This window comes from Pangasianodon hypophthalmus, chromosome 4 (genome assembly GCF_027358585.1).
Source record: "Pangasianodon hypophthalmus isolate fPanHyp1 chromosome 4, fPanHyp1.pri, whole genome shotgun sequence".
In the NCBI taxonomy this organism is placed as follows: Eukaryota; Metazoa; Chordata; class Actinopteri; order Siluriformes; family Pangasiidae; genus Pangasianodon; species Pangasianodon hypophthalmus.
Genome location: NC_069713.1, coordinates 14,023,753 through 14,042,753, shown reverse-complemented (window position 1 = coordinate 14,042,753; position 19,001 = coordinate 14,023,753). Strand labels below are relative to the sequence as shown.

Here is a 19,001-nt window from a genome sequence, read left to right as displayed (position 1 = left end):
ATTTAAACGAATACTCCCCTGTTATATTGTTATATACTGTTATATTAATTTTATTCCAATTTATTTCCTATTGTCATTTTTGAAAATACTTTTTCAAAAATAGTTTTTCTTAAGCTCATCACGCATCCCATTATGTCTGTTATCCTTATGACTAACTTGAAGAGAAATGACTGAGTGCAGAACTGCTCTTACCTGTACTGTCTTTGCTGCTGTTGCTGCCCTGGTGTGAACGTAGTTCCTCTGACTTGTAGAAGTCAATGCTAGCATACGTGTTGAGATTTGAAGCATTGCTGCTCAGACCTCCTGTTCCTCCAGCACCTCCAGATGCTCCACTACCCAAAACAGATGAAAAGAGCCGTGCTGCTGTTTGGCCAGTAGTCTGAACATCAACACCAAGATGTGAGCTCTCTCTTGTAGCCAAGTCTAGGTCTATGTAGTTGAGCCCTTGCTCTGTAGATGAGGTCTGGGTAGTATTTATGTTAGTTAATCCATGGTTGGCATGCTGATTTGGGATATCTAGCAAGTTTCCACTGCCACTCAAAATGCCATCTAAACCAAGTCGCCGAGCTATGGCTTGGGTGTGCTCACTGATCATGCACATAGAAGAAGAGGAACTTACGGGGCATGAGGACAATGAAGAAGGGGCCAGGAACGTTTCAGAACAGTGGCGCCGCCGAGCTTGAGGGTCTGCCCTTATTACCTTAGCACCATGATCCGGATTTGGGGCTTTGGACATTGGAAAATCTAAATTAAGACCCAGACTTAGGGTGGGAACCATAGATTCTTGTCTGTCCAGCAGTGATTCTTTAGCTGTCGTGGAGCTGGTGGTTGTGTCTGTACTCAATCCAAAAACCATTTCTGTGTAGTCTGCACATGGTATAGGAGAGTCAAGTGACTGAGAGGCTGATAGAGGCTGATGCCCACTATGTACCATTTCCCCTTCAGCCTCTTCATTTTGTGGTGTTGCTGTCTGCTCATCCCAAGCTTTAGGTGCTGATGTAGGTGGGGTTGGAGGAATGGGAAAAGAAGGGAAACCAAGGGGAGTGAGGGAGAAGGATGATGGTGAAGGGGAGGCTCCTAGCTCCATGTTGACATATTCTGAAGCAACAGATGGAGGACCAGCAGAAGAGGGGCTGCAGGGATGTGGTAAGAACCCAGCAACACAAGAAGTGGGCCTAGGCAAGGGGCATTGTGAGCTAGCAGGAATGGAACCACCCTCCCTAGGTCCTCTAACTACTTCTCTGATGCTTCTCTCACTCTTGAACTCTATACTGACATACTCACCAGGACTTTTAGGTTCAGGTGGGACTGGTGTCTCCCGGACCCTAGGTAAGGTATTGGCTTTAGAGACATCCACAAACAAACTAAGAGGACGATTCCTCTGGCCCTGTGCTTGTTTAGCTGCCCCAGAGCCCAATCTCTGCTGCAGAGCCCCACTATCCTTTACTTTAGCTCCTGCAGCTGTCTTTCTCACCTGAGTGAGCTTTTCTTCACCCTCCCCCAGACTTTCACTGCTAGCTGAACTGGATGAGTATGAGGAGGAGGAAAAAGACAAGTGTTGTCCAACTCCAGGTTCTTGATAATGAGATGTGCCCCTACAACTGCCAAGACCTTGACCACCACCATTTCCACGTTCACTACCCAGGCACTTTCCTCTTCCTAAACCATCTTCAAAGTGTTTAGGGCTGCTGTGTTTATAAGAACGGGGAAGGGAATAGTAAGAATATACCATTTTGGGAGGAGGTTGATGAGGATGTTTTTCAGATGCTCTAAGAGAACCTTGAGGAGAGGGAGTGCTGTTGGCACGGACACTGATAGGTGACATGTTCATATAATCACTGCCAGGCCTACTGTCTGCACTGTTCCTGCCAACCCAGGTGCCTGAAACCACACGCTGATCTGGGGAACAGCTGCTATTTGGTGACATCATCATATAGCCATCTGTGGTAGAAGTAGGAAGGTGGATCTGCTGAGGAAGTGAGATGCTATTGTTAGGAGTCATAGCCATGTAGTCATCTGCAGGTTTAGAGTCTGACACTGCTACAGATAGCGAGTGAGAGAGGGACACTGGAGGAGCTGTTACCCCTGGCAACATGGACATGTATCCGTTGTCACCCCCTACATTACCATTACCAGTAATAGTTGATCCATCTGATCCACAGCTTCCTGCTTCAGCTTTGGCCTCTGCAGCTACTTCCAGATATCTGGTTCCAACAACAGTTGATTCTGAATCCTGGCGTGAGCTGAAAGACTCGCGGCTGGTACTTCGAGACATTATAGCATAGTTGTCTTCCTCAATCTCTACGTCTCCTCCTCTGCGGTAAGTGCCAAGTCTCTCAAGAGCCATGGGTGGCAGAGACGCCCTTTTACTGATCACCCTACGTTCAGTGTCACATTCACGACCCGAAGAGCGTCGCAACACCCTTCTAGTCTGAGGCAGAGAGTTGTCAGTTGGCAATGAATTGGATGCCCCTTTCTGTGCCATAAGGATATAGTTGGCAGCTTCATCCCCACCTGAGCTACCTACAGACCCTGTCTGAATGGTTGCAGTCAGCAAAGAATGCTCACCTGGGCTGGAACCATATTCATCTGAAGAACCATAGTCGCTGAGTGAACCAGAAACCGAGGGCTGGCGGAGAGGCAATCGATTGTAAGTGCTTCCATTTCCATCCCCGCCAGCTGCAGTGGTTCCAGGACCTGTGCCCCCAAATTCAGATCCATTGCCTGAGTAGGAGGAGAGGTTCTGGGCAGGTGAAGGGGCTGGAGTCGAGATTGACCTCATCAGAGCATGCTGTGCCTTAACTGGTGTGGGAGCACGTACAGACGTAGACCTGAGAATGGGCGTGCTAGAACAAGACCCATTTGTAGTGGGACTTGAACTGGAATTAACACCCTTTGTCCCTGCATTCATGCCCTCCTCTAATTTTGCTCCATCACTGGAGTTACAGGCTCTTGAAAACCCATGCCGAGGTGTAGGGGAGGCATTGTTGCTGGTGCCACCTCCTCCAGTGGCCCCTGGTGGCTCTGTGCGAGGTCGTCTGATGAATCCCACTTGGCTGGGTGGAGGGTTTGGGTGGTGGCGACGAGATGGAACACTGATTGGATTAGATGCAGTAGCACCACCCCCTCCTCCTGCTGTAGTAGATTGAGACTTACTGCGCTGGCGAAACTCCTCACTTAGGGCCTTCATGGCTTCAAGTAGAGTCTCGTGCATGTTCTGTGCCACGACTGAATCCTCCACCTGCATCCAAAACTCTCCAGGGCCAGTCACTGCTGATCTGCCAACCTCCACAAAGAAGAAATTTTCAGAGTGGCCACAACGTCTCACATTCATTAGCTGTAATACTACAGCTGCTGCATCTGAGTTGAGCTTGACAAAGTTGACCGTCTTCTCTGTTAGGCAGAGTCGGTATATACCCACTAGGTTTTTAGCTTGTCCAAGACCTTTCGGCCAAACTTTTACTTGCCAGACCTCCTTGAACGCAGGCCCAGGGGATGGCACACCATAATCTCCAGAATTACCATCACACAGTGCTTTACCTACAAAAGGCAGAGGGAAAACACCGGTTATAAATATACACTACCATTCATAAGTTTGTTCAAAGAAGGGTGTTCTTCATTTGACTATTTTCTACCAGTTTAGAATAATAATGAAGACATTAACACTATGAAATAACACATATAGAATTGTGCAGTGAAACAGCAGCGTTTAAATAAAGATCGCACCAATTTACAAAGTCAGCTGAATATATATACAGTACATACTTTAGTTACGCATATAGCACATACCAAAATCCACAATGCAAAATATCCTAAATGTGACATGACTTTAAAATGTCTATAAATGGATTAATACTAGAGTATTTTTCATTAGTTCATTAGTTTTCAGAGCTAAATGCGTAATAGAGGCACAAAAAGGGACAAAGGTCAGTAAAAAGTAGGTTACTTGAGGAAATGAGCTATAGATAACACATCTACAGACTTGAACTTGATACAGTTATACAGCAGGTCAAAGGCTATCATAATCCACTTTTGGCCCTCGTAGCCAAGCAAGCTAACCACTTTTGTTAGATTTAGATACCCAGTATGACATAAACAATCGGTAAATGCAGCCAACACGAGGGACTCATTAGTACTTGCCTCATGAGAACAAATAAGACCTTCTAGCTCATCTCACATGCAAACTGGAGTTGAATGGAAAAGAGCCAGCATAGGCTGATTATTACACTTACAGTTATGCAATCCAGGCACACTGATAAACTTGCTCTGTGAAAAACAAGCTGATCCTTACACACACAAACACATCACAAGCACTGACTAGTTTCACCTAGTTTCACCTGCATGTACCAGTTCAGTACCAGTACCAGTTCCACCCCAGTAGCATTCTGATTACCACCTGCATGGAAAAGCTAGACCTCAGGGTATGTTTCAAGAATGGCAGCAACAAAAATACTATAATGCTGTAGAAAATTGCTGAGAACTGCTAAGTTATTTAACCAGTCATCAGAGTCAACGTTTCATTATAATTATATTGGTATCCAGCTATTCAATTTGAGTATGCAATTTGAGATAATTAGAAAAACTATGAATGAACCAAAATTTCAGTCACTAAAAATGTTCACACAGAAGTGTACAAAAATGCTGAAAATTCAGACTGAAAAAGTGGTTTGATATTCCAAATGAAAGCAGCAAATCCCAGTCAACATGCAGACCATGTATCATAGTTTCATTTTTTTTTGTCAATAATAAAGCATTTTTAATTACCTTGTAGTAATATAATTGACACAATAAGTAAGTGTCAATGAATACATATTTTATATTTAAATAAATATTTTATTTAAATATCCAACACATAAAAAACAAAAAAGTATTATAATTTGTACATTACAAAAAAGCTAATCTGTAATGAATTCTAAAATTGAGAAATTTCAGTTTTCAGTCAAGATGTTTTTAGGTTTTTGTTTCAGCCAAGAATCTTCATTTCAGTATATTACTGAAAAAAAAAGTTTTTGTGCAGATGAGCCTGTAGCATGCCATAATGACATAAATAAGATGAGTTTTCGGTCTCAGTGTGCTCACTTCGTCTTTATTAAATTCACACTGGATTTTTTTTGTCTGTGACTGAGAGATAAACAGTAGCAGACTGAAAATGCCAGACTTTAAATAGACCATAAGAAGTGTTTGTGTGTGTGTGTGTGTGTGTGTGTGTGTGTGTGGCTGAATGTTCAGTATGTACATTTTGGTGTATGAAAACATTCTGAAGAAATGTGACACATTGTTGAATATATTTGTGTTTTTGTTTTTTTTTTACCTCGCACTGTCTCCAGAGCAGCAACGAGTAAGACAATCACAACCATATGGAGAAAAGTGTACTGAGGCACGCACTTGCAAGGACACCCTGCTCTGCTATGACTCACCCTTCCGCCGCTGTTGCCAGAACATTTCAGTTACGCGAACAAAAACAGCAAACCTGCAAGGTGTTTTCTATTTCCTGCTTCTTTTCCAAAAACATTAAGAGCCCAACCTTTTTTTGTCTTTTTCCTTTTTCCCATGTGTTTTATGTGTTATATCTAATGTGTGTGTGTGTGTGTGTGTGTGTGTGTGTGTGTGTGTATAGTTTGGGTGAACTTGGATTACGCTTGCAGCCAACATTAGTTGAGTCACAGAAAGAAAACTTCACATGACTGCTTAATAGCAGCCCGTATGAAACTCTCTTTCTCTTCATTACTCTTTTCTTCTGCGAAAACCAAATAAATGTGCATTTAAAAGCTTTTAAAAGGACAGAAGGCGGCGATATTAAGAGGGCTGAAACTGCTCTGAGTGATGGACGAGTTTCTAGAGAGTGAAGCAGAAAAAGAGAAGAGAGACAGAAAGAAAATAAGAGGGACAGAAAAGGTTTTGGTAAATAATGGACAGAACCAAGTTTAACCATAGCAGTGAAAGCGTGGACCTCACACAAACACACTATTCTTCTGTGTTATTCTGAAGGAGCTCTTTAACAGAGTGTGCAGTGTTTACCTAATGAGTGCTTACTTCACAACCTTCTGCAAAAGCACACCACTTGAAGCTGGCGATGCTCCCATTTGGCACCTTTGATCTAAGAACGTAATATGCCACAAGTTCATACGGTACAGAGCATCACTACAGCCACGTTAGACCAACTGGACAGTCTAAGAACAGTTGGCCTAGATGTAATATTTTAAAAATGCAAGGACACCCTGCTCTGAATACAAAAGAATTCATAAAATTTAGGGCTCTAATTTCATGCTGGTATTTGGGAGTAAGGCGATTTTTCTTTTTTCATGCATTTCTCTTCTGGTGTTCAGAAATAAACATAACTGGGCTGATGTGGGTGGAGCAGCACAACAGGGGTGTGACATTTGAAATTCATGGCATACTTGTTTTTTGAACCATCTTTTGTCCAATATAGAGCCTCTTGGGTCTCTCTCGGCACAACGGAAAGTCAAACATGTGATTTTTAGGAGTGTAAGGAAATGCCACTATCTGCACCTGTATCTGTTAATGCTCCAAATGTCAATAGCCGTACGTGTACTCAGATTTCAACTTAACGGGGACGTGGCCTAAACCAGAATTTTTGTTTCTTTATTTGTTTGTTTTTAATTAAATATGAACCCTGCCACTATGCCCCTGTATACTCTGTGTCTCTGTGAATTCTGGCTTTGACAGTTCCTCAACTTTAGCTACATCAACCAAGTTCATAATTAGCTCGAGTGGTCAACCACAGCAGAACTTTTTTTTTATTTTTATTATTTTTGTTTGTACCTGTCCATGATATTTTCTAACTAATTTTGTTTGCTCCATTTTACCAAAATGTAAAAAACTAGTATTCTAATTTAAACGACTGCAATTGTGATGAGGTAGTTATGAATGAACGCTGTAAATACATTGCACAGCACCGTATGTTCATGTTAATCGTTAATCTGACCACTCACTCCTGCCCACATGAAAGTGAAAACTTTTTTTGCTGTGTCCCATGGGATCTCAGTCCCGAAGCACACCTCTAGTCTCAAACAGACACTGCATTAAAAAAAAACAAAAAACAAAACACAAAACAACAAATAGTGCCCAACTATACATATCTGCATATAACAGACTGCATGTAAAAATTAGAACAAACATCTCAGCATTGGATACTAAATAAGAGTCAGACAGTTAATACCTCACTACACACAGAATCTTATAATTAACATGTTCAACAGAATGTCCAAAAATCAGACATGCGAAATTTTGTCATTATAAAAACGAGGATTTAATAGCTAATAGTAAAGCTATGAAATAGTAAAGCCCAGAGTGTTCACACATGTGAATGAAATGTGAAACACATTTCTTGTAAGTCATGTCAGTCAGTCAGTTCTTACTACCACTAAAATCTATAAATGAAATTAAATCATATATCATCATGAAACATCCTGGCACTGCACACTCGGCTTGTAAAGGAAGTATGAGGAGCTGATTTGAGTGGACATCACAGTAGCACACCTATACCTGATAATGTATTAGCTCTAACACTGTCCATTTTCTACAATTACACTGTTCAGCAGCAGGTTACACAAGGTTGGGAAATATATACATAAGGATGCATTCTTATGTCTTATTTTTGCATTTGTGTAATAATAATAAAATAGGGCCCTTAATGTTGTTTTGGAAACCAAAAAAACCTCCTTCAGAGTAACTACAAAAAGAACAGTGACTCATTTTCGGATTCACATCATAGAGTAGACCTATGATGAAGTCGTAGTTAAATACCATCCATAAATCTTGCTAATATGCATGTTCACACACAAATAGCTATTTTCCATAAACTGTGCTAACTGAAAGGATGAATTATGAGTATCAATAATGACATGTGTCTTTGTCTGTGTATCTCTTGAACAATACAATAATAAACAGTATCATTTCATCAACCTTCATATAAAACAGGTCTGGTCTGTTTAGTATACAGATATAATTACTGTAGCTATAAGGCATCACTTAAGGCTTAAAAAGGTTAAAGAAGCTCACATATGCGTACAAACACAGCCGTGTTTCATGCTGGTTTATTTCTATCCAATTATTCTACCATTGCTTTGCCTTTAGATATTCATGGCAAATCTACCTCTACCACTAGATCAGATTACATATTTGATTATCTCTCAGGCTGGACTATCTCACCATGTCATGCTGGCATTTTCATCATTATAACAAGCATACATTAATTATACTATTTTACTATCATATACAGTACCGTGCAAAAAAGTCTTAGGCACATGCAAAGAAATGCTGTAAAGCAAAGATGCCTCTAAAAATAATTAATTTACATTAAAATATATAAAGAGCAGTAAACACTAATACACTAAACAAAGTAAATATTTGGTGTGACAACCCTTTGCTTTTAAAGAAAAAAATCTCAGTTTTCTGCAGTTTTATAAGGAAATTAGCTGGTACATTTTTTTTTAAACATCTCGGAGAATCTGTCACACTTGCTTCTCTTTTTGCATGCAAAACTCAGCAGCCATCATTGTGTTTTTTGTCTGAAAAATGGTCTGTTATGTAATATGTTTTTATGTATATCTTTACTGACATACAAACATTTTTCGGTAACATTTAATTTTTTGTTGGAAAAGCAATGTTTTAAAATATAGAATGTTTTTGTGCTTATACCAAGAACCAAACTTTAGGTAAACTAAAGTTTAACTAAAAACTAAAGTGACTTTTAATGTAGAACGTTTTGTGATATCGGGTAAAGCATATTCTGACAGAAAAAAAGCACACAGAAACACACACACAAAAAAAACCCTGGAGAAAAAAACAAATGATGACCACCAAGACCCAACCAAAAAGGAAAAGGACACTTCTCCACTTCCCTGTCAATCATCCTACACGTCAATTCAGAAAATCTTCCTCTTACAGTAGCATTCAGGCAATTTACCCTAAACAATACATGTGTATTAGGTGTGTAATGCAATGCCATTTTCTGTATCTGTATAGTAAAACAATATTCTTAAATGGATTAAAACATTATTTTCTGGAGAGCGCCAAAGAGATATGCAGCTCTGTGCACAGTGTGTGGTCTACATGGGCAAGCATATTACTTTTGTATGCAAGCATATTACTTTTGTTTGAAAATAAATATGGTTTTAAATATGGCAAAATATGGTTTTATTTTGGAGCTCAGTAAAGCAGTGTTCAGATAAGGCTCAAACCGAATAGTGCATCTCCCATTAGTACCATGTTAATGAATTGATATTTATTCCGCAAACAGGGTTGCCAGATTCCATATATTATGTCATCATATTCAGATATATATTGAAAATCAGAAATGTGCACCACTGTTAAACTGCTTCCCACAAAATGACTAAGAAAAAGAAGAATATGCTCCTACCTTTTCCTATCCTAAAACATTTTGGGCTTTGTGTGTTTTCTGAGATGTAGTTGGGGTGGGAATTTTGCTGCCCTCCCCGCAAGCTACAGCAAGCTGTTCTTTAACACCACATTCTCCACATCAACCTCACGCACCATTTTTGTTTCGTCCTATGGGATCCTGTTGTACAGACCTAGTCTGAAACCTGAATACTCTGCCTGTTGTATCTGTTTTCATATAGGATAGGATGCTTTATCTGTTAAATCCAAATAATGTATTCATATTAGTTTAGTGTACATTATTTGCTCAGTCTGAATAATGTATTCGTATTCGGTTGCACCCCTGAAGTGTTTTAGGGCTGTGGCTTTGGACACTACACTGAAAATTCTGTATTTGTTTGAATGTTCAGTTCCAGAACAGCTGGCTATAACTAATTTCAGATAAAATTATTTTTTCTAAGTAACAGAATTTAACCCTTAAGGTTCTGTGACGGCACCCACGCCATGAAACATCACATCTTACATATTGCTTAATAATTCAGGAATTACTTGGTGCCCAGGCTTGCTTTAAATTGCAACTTGTCACAGAGATCTTAGGTTTAACTGGAGAAAATATGTGATTGCAAATCCACTCATAGCTTCACAGTTTAGCAGTAAACAAAATGTGCTTTTTTGTTACTCTGCTTGGACTATAAAACAACACACAAAGGTTTTGTATTTTTGTTTACTCGCTGTTCGATTTTTTCAGGCCCATAGCTTTCATAAAAGATCTTTTGACCAATCATCATGTTTTGTTATTCAGTCCCTACACCATTCATAAGTCTGGTCATTCAGCAACAGTAATGTGTGTGTCATCAACTATCTGTGTAGAAAAGAAATGGGGGCATTTTAATTGATTGTTAAACCTAAGTATCAAAAACAAAAATAGACGTGAACCTCTGAGGATGAACCTAATGTCTTTCAAAACAGCAGGTTTTTTTGAGGGAAGCGGCTGAGGGCTGCTAAAGTGTTTAAAGCTGTGTGTGTTACCATACACCACCATAGGAAGGCAGAGAGACTCAGGGAACGAGGAGTGGGAGCAGAGAAACACAGTTACATAAGAGCTGTTTTCAAAGAGCGAAAACCATGGGGAAATAATAATCAAATAATTGCCCAAAAATCAGCTCATAGACAAAGTAAATGATCCCTGAATAAAGCCTTAAGGACCTGAATCACTAGGTCATAACACTCTGAGATGTGTAAGTAAGTCAATTGGTGCAGATGAGAAGACATCAGTGTACGCTGGTTCACTTAGTGTTTGAAGGAGAGGGGTTTATTTGAGGCATCAGTTAAGACAAGGATAAAACACTGTATGGAGGAACAATTCCACTTCTGAGCATTTCAGCTTTTTTTTTAAGGATAAGGAGTCAGTCAGTGGCAAAGAGAGAAAAACAGCTGTGTGTGACCCAGAGAGATAGAGAGAGCAGAGGGAGAGCAACTGAGCGAGAGAAAGGAGGAGTGTGTGTTCCATTTAAAACCCTGGGATCTCTAAGCTTCTCCTTAGCTGCCAAGTGTCCCCGTCTGTCTCACACTCCCACCTCCCTCTTCCAACTGGACACACACGCACAACCTCTGAGGCTCATTTCACACATTTTTGTCAGCACAGCACACACACACACACACACACAGAAGCTGGCACTGCTTGATCATACCTAATCCTGGCTGGTTAGAATAAACATGAACTTCTTGTCATGTGACAACATGGTGGCACTTCATGTCAAAAGCAATGACAGCAGAAATAGAGAGAGAAATGAGAGAATTTGTTGTTCACCAGTTAGATTTGGCAGAGTGAAGCCAATTTGCTCACACAGACATCCACACAAAGCCCCTCTACTGGCATTTTAACTGAGAAATTATACAGGATGCTCAGTTCATTCCCTGAGACAGTTATTAGTGTTACCACACCCTGTTCTAGATGCAAATCTACCTGCAGAGTTTGGTACCAGGACACATAGGACAAGCTGGCATTTAACATTTTAAATGCCAGAGGGATGGGGGGTGGGGAGCAAACACATCTTTTGGAACTGTTTCTAACATAGCGCACTAGGAGGAAAGCGCCATCTACCCTCTGCCACATACATGAGCTCTCAGATGCCTGTGATCGGGTAGTGTCGCTCCCACTTTTGGTAGGTACTAAACCAGTGCATACCAGAAACACCCCACAAGACCTGCTGTTTTGGAGATGCTCTGACCCAGTCGTCTAGCCATCACAATTTGGCACTTGTCAAAGTCGCTCAGATCCTTATGCTTGCCCATTTTTCCTACTTCCAACACAACTTCAAGAGCTGACTATTCACTTGCTGCCTAGTGTTTATCCCGCCCCTTAACAGGTGTCATCGTAATGAGATAATCAATGTTATTCACTTCACCTCTAGGTGGTTTTAACGTATATACATATATGTACACGGTGACCTTATGCCTACCCGCCTTGGCCACCCGTGGCCCACCCTTAGCACCAACACTGGAATCTGTCATGGTTGCGCTGAATACAGTGCAGGACTACGTCTCTGATGGCGACACGCACATCACGTGATACTTTGCACCATATGCATGTTAATTAACACTAGTATTTAAGTCACATCTTGTACAGCACTCGTGTCTAAATTTTGTCTTCTGTTGTCATTATCTTTGTACCTTGTTCATGTCATGTTCGTGTTGTTGCCGTGCTTCACTATCCTCATTTTGTTTCTTGCTCTTTGTGTTTCGTCTTTCACCTATAATAAACAAAATCTGCACTTGCATCCGCATCCGTGACCAATCCTTGACAGAAAGCTAGAGCTACAAATGGACACACCAGAGCTTTTCAAGGGCCAACAGGAACTCCTGGAAAGCAACCACCTGATGTGGGAGTATCAGGGGAAGGGAGCTTGGATCAGTGCCACATTGGAATGGCTTGAAGCCATGTGTCCCCTTAGGAAGTTTTTTGAGGAGGGGGCGCCTGACCAGCTGCTGATGTCACTCCGCCTTCCTGCTCCGCTTTGGACGTCACTCCACCTCCTTGCTCTGCTGAGGACATCACTCTGCCTCCTTGCTCCGCTGAGGACGTCATTCCTTCCCCTTGCTAAACCGTGTATGTTGCTCCTCCCTCTTGTTTGATAGAGGATGTCACTCCCCCCTCTGGCTACGCAAAGGACGTTGCTCCCCCCTCTGGCTTTGCGGTGGACATAGCTCCCCCTCTAGTTCCACCTTGGGCTTCGCTCCCACCCGGCTTCGCAGTGACTATAGCTCGGCTCTCATGCTCTGCCTTGGACATCATGCCACCCCTTAGTTATGTGGAGAAGATCGCTCCGCCTCGCGGCTCAGTAGAGGACGTTGCAATTCCGGCCTGCTAAGCTAAGGGTACCACGCCTTTTTGACCAAAGAGCTTCTGGAAACAGAGAGACTTCAGAACAGAACAGAGAGACTATGTCTCCCATCAGCCACTGCACACCACCTGACCACGACACTCATGTCACATGATTTCTTTGCACCTGATTCACGTTTACGCTTTTGTCTTCCGTCGATATCTTTGTACCTTGTTCATGTCATGTTCATGTTATGTTTATGTGGTTGCCTTGTTTCGCTCCTTGTTTGCTCTTTGTGTTTTGTGTTTTCGCCTACAATAAACAAAATCTGCACTTGCATCTACCTCCATGGCCAATCCCTGACAGAATCCTGCTAGACCAACACTGCCAACAGAGAGCAAGTGTCCTCTATGCTATCTGTGAGTGCTTAGTAGATTAAAAATGAAGCTCCACAAAACTGACAGGCTCTGCGTCTTACACTTGAAAATATTTTCTACAAAAAAATAATCTATACTGTGTGTTTTGTCAGAACTCTTTAAAGGTAAAATACAAAATTGGTGACAGTGCTGGCGTGGAACAGCTGTGAGGGAGTCAGGGTTCAATTCTTGCCAGTTATTTGAAGCTTTATGTTTGTGTGTGTGTGTGTGTGTGTGTGTGTGTGTGTTTGATGGTCAATAGTCAGTGTTTAAAGGTTAAATTCTCAAACAAGGCTCATCCTCTTAATATGCTGGTAGCACTTTTTGAGATTTGAGTATAGGGATATTAAGACTTTAATGAGGCTTTAGTAACACACTCTTTTAAAAACAAACACTTCTGGTCATTAAGAATGTTAACAATGCTATGTATGTAGCTCTGGCCAAAAGTATATTGTTTTACAGCCTGGGTAAATATGTCTGTCTGCAGGCTAGTAACATAAGGCTCTGGTAGATGTTTTAAAAACTCCATCCACATGGAGCAAGTGCTTCAGCTACAGTGGGTTCAAAATCTAGGCTGTCCTTTTTTGAACACACTTATAATAAAATTGAATTTGTATGTCTCTGTGCCTGCGTACGTACATTGCATTCCATATGGTTGGCTCTTAAGCATAATTTACACAATTACACTCTATTGCAAACAGATAATCTGGATGCCCGGCACTGTTTTGCACACTGTATATTTTCAAATCTAAAGAGAAACCTAAGTTGTGCATTCTCTTGAGAACAGGCTGTTTGTGCTCAAGTAATAAAACATGTCAAAAGTATTTAATCGCTGAGCTCTGTCTGGTAAGCACGGGAATCATTTCCCAGAAATGCACTGCCCTTAAGTGCCCAGTTAACGAAAGGCTGACTCCTGCCTCCCTTAAAACAGTAGCTATTCATTTGTTTTTAACCTCAAAACGGTCTTCCTGGATGGAGCTGGCAAGCAAGAAATATCTTACGGTTTACGATCAAATGAAGCCATTGACCTTTCTTTCCTCACTAGTTTGTATAAACCAGCTGAAAAAGAAAAGTCTTTGTAATTTTCTGGCAGGGACAAAATGAGAGAATGATCTCAGCTTCATGATGTGTATTCGCGCACGGCTGTGTGAGTGTGTGCGCACACAAACATGAGCATGGCCCTGTTTGTGAATGTGGGTGCGTGTTAATGCAAGTATGTCTAATTCAGTGTAAGATGAATAGTAGGCACACAACCGGGGATTTAACTTAATACAACCATAGGAAGAAATAAACATCATTATCTGATGTAACTACATAATCATATATATATACATACACTACAAAGTATATAGTAGTACTAAACTTAACAGCAGACCTAGTCTTTATCTAAATCCTGCATAAACGCACTGATTTAAGGCTTAGGACAGGACAGAGAGCCAGCACAAGATCATCCAGTGGGAACTGGCTGTGTTTTAGTTGTGATTGATGTGCACTAATGTGGTGTGGCTGAGGGACAAACTATAGAAAATAAAAAAAAAAAAGTCTTGTAGCAGACGCAAGCTTAGGATTTAGCAAGTAGTTAAAATAGCACAGGTTTGTCCCAGCAGCTCAGTGTGTGTCTTTGTGTGTGTGTGTGTGTGTGTGTGTATGTGTCTGTGTGTGGGTGTGCGCACAGAGAAACTCACAGTGATGGTAATTACCACCACATTAAAGACACGAGCAAGATCTAAAAGAGCATAACCATTAAACGGCAGCCCCTCACTGGAGTCTCTCACACACATACCATGAGATGGTGGTGACAATGTGGAAGTAATGTGTGATGTAAACAAGCTGACCTCGCTGGCGCCTAGCTGTCATTTGGCAAATTTCTGCACCTGACTTGCAGACACAGGAGAAGGCAGCACATGCATGATAATATCACCTTTCGTCATTAACTTCTCATTCCTGACACTGTACTTAACACACTGTTTATTTAACCTATCTAAAACTATAAGGAATATCCCAACATCATTAACTTCTCATTCTTGACACTGTACATAACTCACTGTTTATTTAACATATCTAAAACTATAAGGAATATCCCAACATCATTAACTTCTCATTCTTGACACTGTACATAACTCACTGTTTATTTAACATATCTAAAACTATAAGGAATATCCCAACATGATTTCTAGTCATTAACAGAAAGGTAAGCAGAATACCGGCACGCCAGAACATGCCTCCTCAGTCCTGGTGCTGTTTAAGTGTGTGTGGACAAATCGAGTGGTGTGAAGAGCATTAAATCTCCTCACAGCTGAATAAATAGAGAGCACTGGAACATCTACTCTGCACTGTATGCCCTCCCTATGTACAGGTGAGCCTTCTGCTCCATATGTGTGTGTGTGTTTGAGTGTGGATCATTGCGTGTGTGGCAGTAAATCTAAAGTAGATTGTTCAGCATTGTTCAAACGTGCTGGTCTAGACCATTCCTCTCTTCTCTAAACCTTTCCACAGTTTAAACCCTCCAATGACCCAGTGTGGTTTGCATATTTAAACTGTGGTTACTGAAGTAATAGGCAGAGCGCCTGGGTTTCAGAAACTTCGTCAGTGGGAAAATATTTGTCCCAGATATCGCCTCACCCCCTACCCATAATTTACTGTTGCCTCTCTGGAGACATGGGGTGCATATACTTTCTCTGGTACCAGTACAGTACATACCCAAGGCTCTGGTTACCCCATAAAGTGTGGTTACTGAATGAAAAAGCCGAGTGCTGGTTTTCCATTTCTGAAACCAAGCTGAATTAAGTAAATAGGTTATGTGGTCTACTGCCAGTAACTGAATCAGCATAAAGATTATTCATTACTATATTAGGTCATCGTTATCACTACTTCACCCACGCCTAAGCAATTGTTAAAGGAATTAAAGCAAATTTACCTTTGCATTGTTAGACCTAATCAGTGCATAATAAACATGTTAAAACATTTGAGAAACAGATCAGCGGATTTTTTTGACTGCCCACAGACATCATAGCTTATAATTAACAACTGCAGGATCTCCCTTCTTTCACCCTCCCCACAACCTGTCTTCTGTTACTTCTCTGTTTATCTGTTTCTCCTTTTATTCCTTTATGAGATGCTCTTATGCTTTCAATGCCACTCTGTTGGCAGAACTCAAAGCACAGATCAGATCAGACCTGGTCATCAGCTCTTCGTTATATAACACATGCCAGGTAGCAGCACCTTGACCTGTGATTTTTATTTGCCAATACTGTCATGTGGTTCGTTTGTGTTATCTCTTAAGGCCAAGGGGCAGGCAGGCAGGCAGGTGGAATGCCTTGATTATGGACGAGTCATGAGCAACGACCTTTTTACTTCTGTTTACACTAGCTTTAGGTCCAGTGTCTTACAAGTTTGATTACAGTTCCGACAACCCTTTCAGTCAGTTGGCGTGTGTGTTGTTGGGTATTTTCTACAGTACACAAAGAGTAGGGGAGCAGGAACCTGAAGGAGTACGCTTATCTTTTCTACTCAGAGTGGAGAAACAAATTATACTGGCAATCTTATATGAGTGCATGGCTCTTTACACCTCACCTCTACACAAAAATAAAGCATTTTGAAAGTGTTTGTATGCTCAATGGTTTTTTTCTTTGAGATTATTTTTTTGCACTTTTGCTTGTATCAGCAGCAGGACGGTACAGACACCAGCAGAAAAAACACACACGACCCATGCTGATGTAGCTGATATACTCTTCAAAAAAAAAAAAAAAAAAGATAAACATGTGGGACCCTCAAGGGTACGTCTTTTATAGTTGTTCTGTGTGTTTTTCAGCTGGGAAAGTCAATGCAGTGTACCAGTGCACCTTTAAAACTAATTTAGCATACAGTTAAGGTCCTTATAATCTATACCCTAAATAAGTTTTAAAGGTTGTTTTCATTCTCTCTTCTAGGTGAAAAGGGCCCTTAAGGGTCCCACCCCAGTGATGAGTAAAGGTGCAGTTTTGTATCTTTTTCTGGAGTGTAGAAAAGGGCAGGGTGCTGCTGTTTTCTCAAAGATTTGAGAATTGAGTCTAAAATGTCTTGTTTTTCCTGCCTTTAAACCGAACACATGGTTAACTGTGTGAAGAAGCCATCACTGAAGCTGCAAGATAAACCTGGGGCCCGGTGTGGCGGCGTGGATAAGAAACCGGAAAGACGTTAATGTCAGTGTCGCAGTTACTTTTGCCCTTATTTGTCGAAAGATAATCTGTTTAATGTCTCGCAACGACACTGTAAACTCAGTGTGAGGTGTCAGTGAACTCAGCAGATGCACCTTCAAAGCCAGTAATAGCCCAGTGAGCACCGCCTGAGACCAACTGTGACAGACTGGCCTGGCTTAAATAGACCCATAATAAAGACACTGTTATTGCTGTGCATTGGGTCAGCCCTGGTCCACTCTGCTTTGACCTCTAACTATAAATCTCTTTTTGGTCCTTATTACATTGTAGTGAAGAGTTTACTGCACTGATCCTGCAGCTTTGATTATACAGCACGTGCTGGACAATGAGTGGTGCAAAGGAAACAGTGCAGAGTCCTAAAGTCAAACTCGGAAATGCAATTTTAATATACTGCAGACTGCAAACAGCTTTCAGACTGGCGCCCCAACCTGCCACGTTAACACCTCATTCAACAGCCACTCAGTCGCGTGACCACATTGCGCGAGGTGCGAGAAGTTCTGGGGCTGTGTTCCAAACCGCACAGCACTTTAACACGGTACGACGGTGTACTATGCTGATGTAGTGTTCAGCACGGTTAGTTGTGTAAGTGATGGTTAGGATAGGACGGAGTGTGGCTGTGTGTGGACTCACTCTTGCAGTGCAGCTCGAGCAGTGCGCGGTACCACTCGTCCTGGTCCGCTTCGCTGTCTGCGGCCACGGCGAAGCTCTCGGCGCGGGTGTACAGCACGATCATGTGCTTGTGCTTGGCGTCGGCGCGCTTGTTGATGTTGAAGCACGTCTCGAGCGCGAGGGCCCGTTTGGGCGCCGCTGCTTTCCCGCCGCGGAACTTCTTCTCGCTCTCGTAGTACTCAAGGCGGGCCGGACCACGCTCCGAGGCCGCGCGCAGCACGAAGTAGCGCCGGTGCATGGACTTCTGCTTGCGGAGGTAGCCGCTCTTCCGCACGTCCTCGCAGCTCGGAGCCTCGCTCTCCATTGCGCTCTCTCAATCCTGCACTGTCTTCATTCATTCAAACTAGCTCACGGCCACGGGGTTCTCTCCTGTCCCTCTTCGGAAAAGTCGGTCGTCGTGCACGCGCAGGCGGCTGAGACTCGCTCATGCGGCTGCTTCCACAATGTGTCCTCTTGTTTCAGGGGGGAAAAAGATGTCATCAGCCAAACGGCTCATCAAAGTGTGTAAAGCTGGGAGAAAGCCTGGAGTGGCTAAATCGCATTAGTGTACAGTAGGATAGCCTACATCTCATCTGCTGCTACTGCGCGGCCTGTCACTCATCGCCCGTCCCCCTAGTTAAAGAGCGCGCGCGCGTGTGTATGTATGTGTGTGTGTGTGTGCATGTGTAAGCGTGTGTGGGCACCAAGGAGGAGGGGAGACGAGCTTCACAAAACGAGGTTGCCAACCAGAATCAGATTTCATTGGCAGAAAACGTTGCCTTTTAAGTAAATCTAAGAGTTTTAGAGTTATCCTTAACAATTTACATAAGAAACCTTGGAAATGCTTTCAGTGCTCCTGAGTTCACTTCGACTGGATTGGCACACTAGCTCGGGTAGATGACCATCTATAAGCCGGGTGTTTGTTGTTTATGAATCCTGTATATCTCATAATTAACTTTCAGAATGAACTATCTGCGTGTTACACTTAACTAATAACTATCTGTTTGTTACACAGAATGAACTATCTGCGTGTTACACGTAACTATTAGCTATCTGCG

At 41.9% G+C, this 19,001-nt stretch overlaps 1 protein-coding gene across 4 annotated transcripts in view; it reads right to left on the bottom strand.

The window, feature by feature from the left end:
* The window catches only part of si:ch73-335l21.1 (insulin receptor substrate 1-B), a 47,220-nt gene extending 28,635 nt beyond the window's left edge, over positions 1 to 18,585 (bottom strand). For 2 of the 4 annotated variants that reach the window (XM_026935960.3, XM_053233803.1), the window contains exons 1-2: positions 17,926 to 18,585; positions 193 to 3,540 (exon numbers count right to left, since the gene is read on the bottom strand). In XM_026935960.3, coding sequence (XP_026791761.2) covers positions 193 to 3,540; positions 17,926 to 18,268 — 3,691 coding nt within the window. In that variant the 5' untranslated portion in view covers positions 18,269 to 18,585. The remainder of the gene's footprint in view (positions 1 to 192; positions 3,541 to 17,925) is intronic. The other 2 variants (XM_026935961.3, XM_026935963.3) reach the window with 2 other exon arrangements.
* Between the last annotated feature and the right edge of the window lie 416 nt (positions 18,586 to 19,001).